The following is a 14,071-nucleotide window of genomic DNA, read 5'->3' on the forward strand; positions in this document are numbered from 1 at the left end:
TGTTTTTCCTTAACATTTTTGTTCTTCACATGAGAAAAAAAGATGCAATATGTGCTTCTGGATCTTGCTCATTTAGACTGTCCTAAACTTGTTTGGAGTAAAGCAAATTCTGTGCTCATCCCAGGTGCTGAGGTGCTGCAGGCTAGGTGAGTGCTTTCATACGCCCCACCTCCCCCAGCACAGGCAGTAAAGCGTTTCGAACCCATCTGTTCTTAAGTGTTGCCCACAGTGGAGAGTGTTCCAAGACACAAACTATACTTAACCAGGAATCTCTACAGAAACCCAGAATAGGAGGGAACATACAAACAAAAGCAGAGAGGAAAATAAAGGAATGTTTGCATATAACATTAGTGTTAGCATTTGAAGTGGCATGCAAAGCAGAGGTATTTTCCTTTGCGGCTTATGTTCCTTCTTTTTCCTTACCTAACTAAGATAATAGATTCTTAGACTTTATAGATGTATTAATTTTGCATTCAGTTTGAAGTCAGTAACTGGAGTATCTGAAACCTTGTATATAAATAGTTACACTAACTTTCAGGACTATAAGTGCAACTTTGTTACAATAGCAAAAATGTACAGTGTTTCTTGAGAGAATAGACAGTGCTTCCTGTGCTAAGATCAGTGAGCAGATCTGTTTATGAAGTGATGTGCACAGTTATATTTGCCAACTCACAATTGGATTTTCATCCTATCAGAGCATTTCGTATTTGTGTGATCCTTTGGCTAGGATGGTATAACACTGTAAGACTTGGGAGGCATTAGAAGAACAGTTGAATTCCTTTGGGCCTTAAACAGCCTGGGGAGATAGACACTAAGACATTTTGGTTACCAGCTTACTGATGAAGCTGGATTCCATGGGTACAGTGACTACTCATGTTACCAAGGTCACTTACATGGCAGGGCCAACCCTAAAATGGAGGTATTTCTATGTAGTACTTTTCTTTTCTGTAAGCTTCTCCCAAAAGGCAGTAGGAAAAGAGTTCTCCATTCCTACTAAACAGCTCAGAGAGTACAATAGTTTTGAGAGTGAATGGCACCTAACATTCTCATGTACATGATTTTTCTCACTAACCCTGGCCTTGAAGCTATAGCTTTTTTGTCCTGGGTAGTTAGTATATAGTCCACCGTGAAAACTGAATTCCAGTGCCTATTACTGTAGAGGCTTGAGTGCACTTTGATGTCTTTCTGTTGGCACAACAACGTTCTAAACACCTTAACTATTAGTCGTATATAATTTTGTTCATACTTATTTTTTAAAAAATCTTTGAATTACTTTCAGACAGTAAAATGTTGCTGAAACTTGTACAGTTTCTTATTTTAAACTTTCTTGCCTTTATTTCAGATATTGTTGAAGCCCTAAAGCCAGATTATGTGGCACCCCTGGTCCTATGGCTTTGCCATGAGAGTTGTGAGGAAAATGGTGGATTATTTGAGGTATTTTGAAATGTCCTGTTTCCTCCTAAAAAATACATATAATTAAATGTAAAAATATGATTTAAAATGAGTGTTTTCCAAATACTTACATTTATAAAAATCTGTATCCCTTAGCATAATTTGGTGTGTGTGTGTGTGTGTGTGTGTGTGTGTGTATTTGTTTTTGAGACAGGATTTTACTATAGATATAGCTCAGCTGGCCTTGAACTCTACTGACTCAGACTCCTTAGTGCTGGAATTACAGGCATGTACCACTACACTTGTCTTGTATATTCTTTTTTTTTTTTTTTTTTTTTTTGCCAGTCCTGGGCCTTGGACTCAGGGCCTGAGCACTGTCCCTGGCTTCTTTTTGCTCAAGGCTAGCACTCTGCCACTTAAACCACAGTGCCACTTCTGGCCATTTTCTGTATATCTTGCCACTAGGCCATATTCCCAGCTGTCTTGAATATTCTTAAATGCTATGTTTATTGTATCACTAAGGAACAAGTATCAAGTTGGCACCTGTCTATAACCCCAGCTCTTATGAGATGAGGTAGGAGGATCAGGAGTTTGAGGCCAGGCTGTTACATAACAAGACCCTTTCTCAAAATAAATAAGCAAGTTAGCAAGCAAGGTGGGCACTAGTGGCTCACTCCTATAATCCTAGCTATTCAGGAGGCTGAGATCTGAGGATTATGTTTGAGGCCAGCCCAGGCAGGAATGTCTGTGAGACTCCAGCTAACCAGCAAAAGGCTGGAAGTAGAGGTATGGCTCAAGTGGTAGAGCACTACCCATGAGTGAAAAACCTCAGGGACAGTGCCTAGGCTCTGAGTTCAAGATCCAATATTGGTACCAAAAAAGGATAAAAATAAATGGATTAAAAGTAACCATATGGATTACTGTGCTTTTTGAGAAAATAGCAGCTTTATAAATTATGTTTTTTCCTTAGTTGTCCAATCTTAATCTTCCCAAGTAAAAATATATCTGATTTAATATATTTAAACAAGACAGAAAGTCTCATTGATTTAAGAAACTGACTGATAAAGCAGAAGCACAGAACTTGAGATTTAGAGTAAACTAGGTCAGACTTTGAGTTCTTATTCTGCTAATTGTTGGCATGAACTAAGCTTTCTGAGCTTTGGTTTTCCTGGGGTTTGTTGTAAGAGGTACTAATCCCGTCAAACCCTGAGCATAGAGCCTGGTACACAGCAGCCTCCCCATGTCAGTCCTGAGCATAGAGCCCGGTACACAGTAGTCTGCTCCTCCCCATTGCAGTTCCCAGTGTAGCAGGGATTCAGTCTGGGTGTGGCAGATTAGTAGATAACACTTACTATTTATATTTGTTTTAACATTAAACTTTAAAAAAATACACATTACTGTTTTATCATTTATGAAGCCTTAAAGTTTTGTTATAAAAACAAGATCCAAGGCCGTACCCAGGAGACTGAGATCTGAGGATCAAGGTTCATAGCCAGCCCGGGCAGGAAAATCCATGAGACTTTTATCTCCAATTAACAACCAGAAAACCAGAAGTGGCACTGTGGCTCAAGTGTGGTAGAGTGCTAGCCTTGAGCTGAAGAGCTCAGGGACAGCGCCTAAGCCCCATGACCCACAAAAACACCCCCCCCCCAAAAAAAAACACCAAGATCCACAAATACTCACATCATCCAGTGAGATCCATTGTTCACTGTACAAAGTCTTTTTAAGACTTTTACAGCCACTGTGTGGATTTCTACATACTTGTGTTGAGATTGATTGTGTGTACTTTAAAAGGTTTGGATACATTAATATAAAGGCAAAAAGAAATGAGAAGTCAACACTTTTGGGCCTAGAGCCACTGGGATAGCTACTGTTTTCTATCAAGCCTATAATATATACTGTTGTTATGGGTTACCTTCACATTGTCCATATGCAGCATGCATATATGTATGTTTATTACTTTATACATGTGGAAGTGTGGATTTAGGGAGCTCATGTGACTCCTGGTGTTGTACACCTGCTCTGTAGAACTTGGCCTAGGTGTTGCTCTTCCCTACTGTGTTGTGCAGGCCCAGGCCTCTGCTCTGACTGCGGGGCATGCAGAGTCTTGGGCTCAGCCCATGGGCTTCTTCCTACCTGTTCTCTACATTCTCACAATCCCAGCAGGATGGCTGTTATGGCTGTCTAGTTCTTAAACTTTAGAAATTCTCTTGGTGACTTACTAGGTAATACATTTTCTCTCCTCTTTTCACTAGGTTGGAGCAGGATGGATCGGAAAATGTAAGTCTCCATTGGGGTTTTGGTTTGCCATAGGTTATTTCTGTGTTTATTACTGGATAATAGTGGTCCTGTCAATGCCTGGTCACTGGATGCAGAGCACACACACACACACATGCACACATGCACACGCACACGTACACACACCCTTGAACACTGTTAGAGCAACAGGTTTTCTAACACATGGCCATTGCTTTTTAATAACCTCTCTTCCTCCTGCAGGAAGTTTCTGTCCAGTACCTATTCCTATTCCGAACAGGCCTTCTAGAGCTTCTCTTTATGTTGATATTTACCTTCCAATGTCTCTGGGGTGCCACGTGCATTTTTTTTGCCATTTGCCTGGAGAAGTGAGTAAGAGCAAGAGCTGTTTTTGAAAAGAAGAAAGGACCTAACTCTAGACAGCAGAGCAGGCCAGGTGTCCACTTTGTAGCTCACAAGCCAGCAGCAGAGAGTGAGGAAGCAGGCTGGACAGCTTGCTGGGACAGACATGCAGTTAATGAAGGGAGATTCACCCTTCTCTCCATAGCCATACACTCAACTGCAAGACTGTTGCCATCTCCCAAACCCTGCCAGCCCCACACATAGCTGCTTTGAAGCATTTAAAAGCTTATGAAAGGTTCCAGTATTCCAGCTTGTTTTCAGTCGGCTGTTGGTCATCAAAGTTAATCACACCATCAGTTGTTTAAAAAATGTAGGTGTTGCAGTAAAAGCTGTATCTGGTCCTATTGTAGGAAAGATGTAGAAGGAGGCATTATTGTCCAACTCCCATCTGGCCATAACGTTTAAAATAAGGTTACTAGAGATTACTTACTGCTATGGGTTTAAGAAAAGAAAATATTAAAAACTTTCTTAATGAAACTAAGAATCAGTAGTGATTTTTTTTTTTTTGTGACTCTGCAGTGTGGTCATCTTCTGAACAGGCAGAAGAACAAAGGAAGGGGAAGGTGGCACTACTGTGTTACTTAATACACTCATGTCTTGTTGACTAGAATCTTTCCTCAGTTTGAACCTTTGCCTCAGTGACCTGCGGTCATGAGATTAAGCCTTTTGATGATTATTAAACCAATTCAACCTTTCAGACTCAGCATAATGTTCTGCCTTTAGTATCACCTAGCATAGTCAGAAGAGAAGATTTCCTGTTAGCTTCAAACAGTTTTCTTTAAAAAAAATGAGCATTCAGCCATATGCCAGTGGCTCAAGCCTGTTATCCTATTTACTCAGGAGGCTGAGATCTGAGGATCGTGGTTTGAAGCTAGCCTGGGCAGGAAAGTCTAATACTTATTTCCAGTTGATTACCAGAAAACTGGAAGTGGCGCTGTGGCTCAATGTGGTAAAGTGCTAGCCTTGAATGAAAAAGTTCAGGACAGCCCAGGACCTGAGATCAAGCCCCATGATCAACAAAAATAAAGAAAAAATGGATACTCTCCTCATAATTTTTATTTTAGGAAAAATGTCTTTTAAAGTTTGTGGTAAAACCCCTTCTAGGTTGGAATCCTTTTCTGCATTTCCTTTTTCTTGTGGTTGAACAGTTAATGGGCTCTTCTGTATCTTCGTGTGTCTTCGTTCTCCCTCTTAGCCTGCTGCTTAGTGTCCCGGCTCTGTTTCTATAATTAGTGCGCTGGGAGCGGACCCTTGGAGCCATCGTAAGACAGAAGAACCAGCCCATGACCCCTGAGGCAGTGAAGGCCAACTGGAAGAAGATCTGTGACTTCAGTGATGCCAGCAAGCCTCAGAACATACAAGGTCATCATCCCCCCACAGCCCTCCCACCTCCCTTAGCCCCCATCTTAGTGGTGGTGACTCAGACTCTGCAGTCAAATGTAGTTGGTTTTAGAACTTGCCATACTCAAGGCATTTATAGTATGCCCACTGCCAGTTTTTTTTTCTGGTTTTTGATAGTCTTTTGTTTTTGGTTATGTGTTGCGGGGGGAGGGGGACGGGGGGGTGGTGGTGGTGGTGGTGGCACATAGTGACTATTCCTGGGTGCTAAATGAATATATTCTCCCACAGACACTGCCTGCCTTGTATGTTTTGTTTCTTTTCTTGTGGGGGATGGGAACCCATGGTCTTAGGTATGCTAGGCAAGTGCTCTCCCAATGAGGCATGTCCGGCCTTGTATAATTCTTGTGTGTTGGTATCTGCGTGGTGCTGGAGGATTATGTAACTGCCTCAGACATACCTACGGGAGTAGATACCAAATAAAATTCAGAGTATGTTTTCCTAATATCACTCAGTTTGCAAAATTTAAATTTTTTGAGAGAGACCAGGAATCAGGGTCATTTTATACAAAGTAATTTAACATTTAAAACATTGTAGAAGCCAGACATTGGTGGCTTACAGAGTAACAGATACATCTAGTATTTGAAGCATAGTTAAAAAAAAATCCTATTTTCTATAGTTTTGACTTTCCGGAGCACTTATTCTAATGTTTCCATTTTACTGATGATGGAACTAAATCCCAGAAAATCAAAACTAGCCAGCTTTTGAGCCAATCATTAACTTATCTGTGTATCCCTGAGTTTAAGCTTTTGGCTTGTCAGAAGGTACTTACTTTTCAGTAGCCTGATAGGAGTTGGGGGTGGGGGTTGTGGGCACCCTTGTTACCTGGAGTGGCAGATGTTTGGTCATTTCGGACTCTGTGACTGGTTATATAGTCTTCGGTGTGATCAGAAGTGGGCCCCTATCTCTGAGGTTGGTAGTGAGTTCCAGAGCCTGCAGAGTATCTTACAACACGTGTGCAGTCTACAAGCCTCTTTTTAGAATGTAGAATGAAGCTTCCAATGTTCTTGAACATCCTTTTGGTCTCTGGAAGCATTGTAATATTGTCTTCACAATTATTACTTCTTACTGCCATGGGGTGGTGTTGGCATTCTTCCATCCCAGGGTAAGGGTGATATTGGAGAAAGGAAAGAAGTAGCCTCTCTACCAGACAGAAATTGCATATTCTTACAAAAGTGTCCCACTTTATAGAGGTGTAAAATAGCTCAGAGGTCTTGAAAAGCTGAGTCCTTTTGGAACCAGATTTTTGGGGAAGAGTGTTAGACAGTATCTCATTTTCCATAGAAGAGATCTAGTTTTTTTTTTTTAATCTGCTCTCAAGTATTTCACATTCAGTTTAGGAGCCATGTTGGATGTGTATAGCAGCTATTGTGTAGCATATGGTAGCTTCCTTTAATCACATCTTAAAGCTCTGGTTTTTGTTGTTGTTGTTTTTTAAATTTCCCTTAACTGTAGAATCAACAAGCGGCATTATTGAAGTTTTACATAAAGTAGACTCGGGAGGAGGAGTTTCAACAAATCATACCAGTCATGCAGCACCATCTGCAGCCACATCTGGAATTGTAAGTGTGAAGAAACAGAATGCTTTTGTCTTCTCTGGAGACTTAGCCTCCCTCCCTCCTTCCTCTCTTCACTTTTGGATACAATCACTCTATCATTCCCTGATTTGTCTATGAAGGAAGTAGTGGCACAGAAATTTAAATAGATGGTTTATTCAGAAATCAGTTATAACTGACTTTAGAATGAGCTGATTCTGAGGTTTAAAACAGTGGAGGCACATGAGGAGGTAGGTAACGTGAGTGAATTCTGAAGATATCTAGACTTTATTCTTTTTTCTGTCCTTAGATTTCTCCTGATTCTACTAGGCTTTCTTTAGAATGATGAAGGGCTATCTAGAAAGGAGATGAGGACAATTGGGTAGGAGGTTCCGAGGTTCCTCCTGGTATCTGAGTAGGGGTAAGAAAATGGAACGTGTCCTCAGATATTGCCTTTGGTTTTCTGGGTGATTGGAAGGAGGTGACTGTAAGCTTCTCTGTACTTTTCTGAAGGATACTCTTTACTCGATAGTCTCTCTTTGGGGAATGGTGGATCCAGTTAGTTGCTTTAGCTATCACCTCGCCTCCCCTATGAGTGCTTGGATATCAACTCAGGAATATACTGAATGGAAGAGAAGAGGTTCATAAAAAAAGACTTGAGGCAAAACTCTTATCTGTTCTTGGTATCTATGCATGCTTATTTGTCCCATCCTTATGCAGTTATTCTGTCCATAAATACCTCTCTGTCTCTTCAAGGATACCTTTAACTTGGCTCTGAGCAGATTTGAGTTTTGTGGACTTGTGGAAGGACGACGATGTAATTCTGCTCAAGGAGGTCGTACTTCCTATTACTGTGGTGGTTGTTTTCTCTTCATCTAGCTTTACCTCCTCACCTCTTTTTCCTCTTGACCCACTTTACCCTTTCCTACTTTTACAAAATCCTTCTATTACATTTACTCCTTCACCCACCTTTTTGTGTCAGTAAAAAGTTAGAAATCCACACATTTGAAAACCCTTTTTTTGTAAAAATTATCTTAAGCTGTTTATTGATAAATAAATGAACATAAACATTGTATATTTTTGAATATAGAATGAATGATCCTTATGCAGATACTGAATATAACTTGTTTTCTTTCCTTCAGCATGTATTGATCACTTTTTTTTCTAACTTTTTAGAAAAGGACATTGATTTTAGAGATGTTTTATTCTCTTTTCTTTGACTTCTTTCATTGGAAAGCTTCAACTTACTATATTTTAGAAATTCCCAACATGATTGCAAATAAGAAGCTTCTGTTATGTCAGAAATACTAATAGAATTATAGTTCCAGCTATGTGAAATGTATTGGCTTATTGTTTCTCACCTGTGTCTAATGAAAAATACACAGATAAATACCAAGAAGTGAATCATTTGCTTAACTTAGGTTCTGGTATTTTGTGACCCAAGGGAATCAATGAGAAAGAAAATTGGGAATCTAATATTTTATCTCAGTTTGATTGGGATTTTACTTTATAATTGGGGTCAGTGACTGTTTGGTGAGGGGTTGTGTAGGAAACACTTTCGGGGCTATCACTGTGTTGTTATGTCATCTTGCTGGTTTCTTTTTGGTGCTGGGAAGTGAACCTTTAAATGCTAAGCACAAACTCATACTCTCCTACTATTTCTCTTTTTTAAACCATCTTTAAAAAATGTAAAATGCCTTCTTCTACCCCCTTCTTTTCTGACCAGGGCTTTGTGATAAAAGTGATTAAAACATTGGTTATCATTCTTGAGGAACCTAAGGTGGGCTTTATTACAATAACTAGGCATATCATGACTCAATTGAAAGAAATCTATTATCTAGTTACACAAAGGCCTCTCCGAGGAAGGAAGCTCAGGTCAGGAGAATCTAGTTGACAAGCATTTGAGAGCACTGGTTTGCTAATCTGTTGTTAGTGAGTTTTGTATAGCAATGTACTGTTTCTAAAGCTTAGCTATATTTTGAATTTTGGGTAGCTAGTAGTTGCTGTGTTAACAGGACTTTCTACCATCTAATTGGTTTCTGTTTAAAAAAAACACCAAAAATTATGTTCTATCACTGACTTTCTAATCACATTTTTTTAAAAAACATACAGTTTTATTGTTACTATTAAGGAGTTGCACAGAAGGGTTACCACTTCATAATATAGGTAATGTGTACATTTCTTTCTCTCTTTTTTTGTTTTTTTTGGACAGTGTCACCTCTTCCTTTGCTTTTCCCCTATTGTCTCTCTGCCAACATATAATTAATAGCAAAGCTATGTAAAACAGTTAATATTTTTGAAAAGATTTCAAAGATTTGACAAAAATATCAATGAGAAAATAATTTATGACTTCTTACAGGATAGCGCTATTGGCTATAAACTTCCTTCCTTTTCCACTGCTTATACCCAACTGGACACCATTATGTATGCTCTTGGAGTAGGAGCATCAGTCAAAGACCCAAAAGATTTGAGATTTGTTTATGAGGGAAACTCCGACTTCTCCTGCCTGCCTACCTTTGGAGTTATTTTAGCACAAAAGACTTTGATGGATGGAGCATTGGCAGAGGTTCCTGGGCTTTCAGTCAATCTTACGAAGGTATGCCTAGTCAACAACGGTTATTTGACTTTCTTCTATTTCTTTAGATGTTGATAAATGTCACACCTCATATGTGTGTATACTTCTACATGTATACAATTATAGTTTGCAGTGGCTGGTTCTGGAATAGAGATCAAGCCTATCATGTGATTTTTACTTTTAAGATGCCAGCCAAAACCCAATAATTACGAGTAGTTCCACAAGCCAGACAAAACATTGCTAACCCTTTCTCTGCTGTTTACTGCTATTTTGCCAAGGTCAGTAACTTCTCTAGGCTTCCGTCTCCTTATCTGTAAGAAGCATGTGACACCTTTACCATGTGGTACTGGTGAGAGTGGGGGAGGAGAGAAGAAGGGTATAAATGCCCCTGGGGCAGAGCTTCCTGGCCTTCTTCTGAAATAGCAAGAGGCCAAGTAGAGTTGTAGAGAAGGGAAGGGTGACTGTTCCTGGGTGACAGAAGAGAGTTCCATCTTAAGCAATGAATAACATGGGAAGCCACCTCTAACCCTTTTTAGTCAAGGAGTGGTCAACCAGCCACTGTCACTGTAGTTCAGCCTTGGCGTGAATCAACCATGTCCACCTGCAGGTCCAGTCTGGCCTCTGTGTTGTGGGAGCCAAGCCTAGAAGCTGAGAAGCCACTCTGGAGTCTTTTACGATGACCCAAGTATAACTGCTAGATGTGAAAAGTTAGGGAGGACCACTGAGATTACGTGGATCTAGTCACACACATACACACACCTTTGTTGTGTGTCCTCATCTAATCTTCGAGGACAAGGAGAAAGAGAGCTGACCACACACACACACTAGGAGAGCGGAGGCCTGAATTCAGGGGTTCTGCCATGTTCTAAGGTTGAAGAGTTGGACAAGAGTTACCAAGAGATTTAGAAGTATGGCCCAAGAAATGTGAAAGATGTCCCAGGAGTGTGGAGTTTGACAAGCCAAATGAATAAAATACTTCAATTCGGAAGCAATGAGTTTATTTATTGATTTGTTCTGGTACTGGGCCTTGAACTTAGGGCATGTACTCTGGTTCACCCTTTTTGCTCACAGGATGTGTTCTTCCACTTGAGCCAGGCCTCCACTCCCAGCTTTTTGCTGGTTAATTGGAGGAAGAGTTTCATGGATATATATTTTTTAACCTTAATCCTCAGATCTCAGCTTCCCGAGTATCCAGGATTACAGGTGTAAGCCAGAAGCACCTGAAAGGAAGGCATAATTGTAAGATAGGGTATATTTTACTTCAGTTTTCAAGACCAGCAATAATGTTTGTCCCATTTGAGAAGACAGGAACTTAGTAGGATATCTAACGATTGGGAGGAAGGCCATAATTATATGCTGGACAGTTCACTGTTTACTCTCCCTTATGACACTCCTGTTCTTCTGTTTGGATAATATAAGAGCAAAACAGGTAAGCAAATATTCAAAAACTCCATCAGAGTTGGAAATCATAAATGGTGCCCATATTTTGTGGCCATGAGTGACAGCCAACTTGAAGTTTGAACCTCAATTTTACTACCCTTTGTAGATAAATTTTGATATATAAAGGACTGTGGGCAGTGTGTGCTTTGAATGTGATTTTAAGGCTTGTCTTTGTTGAGTCATTTCAGCTTGGCAGGTATTACCTGAAATTGTCACAACTGGCCTGTTTATTTCTTTCTGTTCACAATGAACTTACTGGAGGTCTGCCACATTGTAGGCCTTGCTGGAAGCACTTGGAATACAGATAGGGTTAGTCTCCAGTGCAGACCATCATTACTGGCCAGCAAGGGATCTGAATGCCAGCAAAGACCACAGAGACATCTTCAGTCTAAAAGAGCTGGTTGTCTTTAGAAGGAGGACTGATAATTTGTATCACACAATAGTGGAAGCCAATCTGAAGGCGTGTATATGTGAGCCCACAGTAACATGCCATTGGGGATGAGGAATATCCTCACGGAATTAAATTTTTCTTTTACTAACACAGGTTCTTCATGGAGAGCAGTACTTGGAGTTATATAAACCACTTCCTAGAGAAGGTGAGTTATTACACAGTATTCCATATACCATAATTTTATTTTCTGATAATCTTTCAAAATGCCATTTTATTAAACTGGTACAGAGTAACCTAGCATGACGTATCAGAGAAACGAGTCAAAATTGAGATTAGCTACTTTGGTTACTCTAGAGATTGATGTTAGCTAGTAAGTACTTGTTTTGGTTCTATAAGTTTTACCCACTAGTAATCTTACAATAAAGTAACAGGATGTCATCCTGTAAGATGACATCTGTGTTGATATGTGTTATTAACAGTGGGATAGATCCGTTTCTATGTGTCCTTCGTTCTTTAGTCTTGATATGGATTTCATAAAGCAGGCAGTGTTGAAGCCACCTTTAATTACGTTTTCTCCATTTTTTTCTTTTGGAGACATTAAGACCCAGCCTTCCTTAAAAACTTTTCTTTTTGCCAGTCCTGGGGCTTGGACTCAGGGCCTGAGCACTGTCCCTGGCTTCTTTTTGCTCAAGGCTAGCACTCTGCCACTTGAGCCACAGCGCCACTTCTGGCCATTTTCTGTATATGTGGTGCTGGGGAATCGAACCCAGGGCCTCATGTATATGAGGCAGGCACTCTTGCCACTAGGCCATATCCCCAGCCCCCTTAAAAACTTTTTTCTTCTTATTCTTTCACTGTAATTTGATATTTTTGACTTGTTTCTTTCTTTGGCCATGTAAAGTGGTCACATACAGAAAGGAGTATTCAGTTACCATTTCATGTTATGTTGAGGTCAGCAAGTAGCTCGAATCTAATTTGTTCTTAAGCCTTTATATTTAACTAATAATATTATGGGATTTATTTTACTATTTCAGTATATTCAAGCACACATTTTCAAACTGTTTTCTCTGACACAGTGGAGATTGTGCATGCATCACCTGTGTTCTAGATACTATTTGCAAAGCATAGTATTGAGTATCAGACAGTTTTTTTTTGTTGTTGTTGTTTTTTACCTTGGCTACGTATCATAGTCAGCTGACTCATTAATGAAGTGTGGATTCTGGACTTGGGCCCTGGGTGCTGCGTGGCTGTGCTTGTCTATGTCCTCAGGTCAGGGGCTCACTGTCTCAGTGCAGCTGGCCCCTGGGTGCTCTGGGAAACACTGCTGTAAGGAAAGGAAGAGTGCACTGGCTTATGCTCTGAGGAATCTTAAAATATGAAGAGAGAGGTGATAACCACAGTGACAGGAATAGGAAGGCCAGGATACTCCTAATTTCTTCTTCCTTCTCAGCCACACGTTAGCTTCTTATGACTTATTTTGCTCTAACAGTGTCTGTACATTTTCATTATGTAGTTTTAAAGTTTAATCTCTAGTAAATATGAATGTTCAAAATCTGAGAACCCTATGGTTTGGAACCTTTTTTTAGATTGTAGAAAAAAAACACAAAACCAAATGACTGCCGATTATCTTCTGTGTACAAAGCATACACATACATCATTGATGGGACTGATGCTAGCATGTCTTGATGGCTCCTTGGCAGCCACAGGGCACCATGGAATAGAACAAGCTGGAGAGAAAGAAACCTGACAGCAGTACTGTATTTCCCATCCACGAACCAGAACACATTCTATTCTAGAATACACCAGTCTCTGGATTTTCTGAGTTTGAGTTTATTCTTTGTAATGTTTCTCTATGATGTCATTCTCTGTAGACTTTTTGGACAAAGTATCAGTGTAGAAGAACATATTATTTCATCTGGGAAGTAAGGTAGTATAAAGTTACCAACTTTGAGTTTCTTACGGAGAATATGTGATCACCAAATATTAATATATGTAGCAGTGATTTTGAACATTTTGCAAATATTATTATGCCAAATTTCCAACATAGACTATCATTGAACTCTAATTTTATTGCTAATGTGGATTTAACCTTTTTCCCCTAAGTACTCATGTAGCTAGTTTTCCAAAATCATAACATGCTCATTACAGAAAATGCAGAAAATAAAAATAGATGAAAAATAAATGCTTGTAATCATTCATATGTTAATGTGCTGTATGCCAGGACTGCATCATAAGGGTTGGTAATCTAATCATGAAACAGACATTATTCTTGCTTAGTCAGGGCATAGAGTCTGTGTAGGAGATGGAGGCAGTGGTCAGCATTGTGTAGTACAAGAGATGGGAGAAGTATGGCTGAGCACAGGCACACACAGGGCGGCCTCCAGCCTGGAGCCAGACTTGCCACTGCTGAGATCTGAAGGCTATCCAGGATGTACCTCTGTAGAGAGGAGACTGGAAATGTGTTGAAACCTTCCTGAAAAGTTTAGAAGTGAGCATGAAATATGGCTGTTGGGGAAAGAAAGAAGTTCAGGCTTCCTTACAGCTTAGTTGGGTTGGACAACAAGATAGAGTAGGGAGAATGAAGAAGAGTCTTGAAAGTCCTTAAAAGACAGATTAAGAAATAAATAGCCACAAGTCTAAACAGGGAGAGAGCTTTGGGAACAGATCAAGATTTGGGGAAGC

At 39.9% G+C, this 14,071-nt stretch overlaps 1 protein-coding gene across 1 annotated transcript in view; it reads left to right on the forward strand.

Annotated features, from left to right (window-relative positions):
• Hsd17b4 (hydroxysteroid 17-beta dehydrogenase 4) overlaps positions 1 to 14,071 on the forward strand; it is a 53,207-nt gene that overhangs the window by 14,058 nt on the left and 25,078 nt on the right. The window contains exons 9-14 of the mRNA XM_048333908.1: positions 1,343 to 1,434; positions 3,648 to 3,672; positions 5,284 to 5,412; positions 6,904 to 7,010; positions 9,343 to 9,579; positions 11,543 to 11,594. Of these exons, the coding sequence (XP_048189865.1) occupies positions 1,343 to 1,434; positions 3,648 to 3,672; positions 5,284 to 5,412; positions 6,904 to 7,010; positions 9,343 to 9,579; positions 11,543 to 11,594 (642 nt within the window). The remainder of the gene's footprint in view (positions 1 to 1,342; positions 1,435 to 3,647; positions 3,673 to 5,283; positions 5,413 to 6,903; positions 7,011 to 9,342; positions 9,580 to 11,542; positions 11,595 to 14,071) is intronic.

This window comes from Perognathus longimembris, chromosome 25, assembly GCF_023159225.1.
Source record: "Perognathus longimembris pacificus isolate PPM17 chromosome 25, ASM2315922v1, whole genome shotgun sequence".
Taxonomy (NCBI): Eukaryota; Metazoa; Chordata; class Mammalia; order Rodentia; family Heteromyidae; genus Perognathus; species Perognathus longimembris.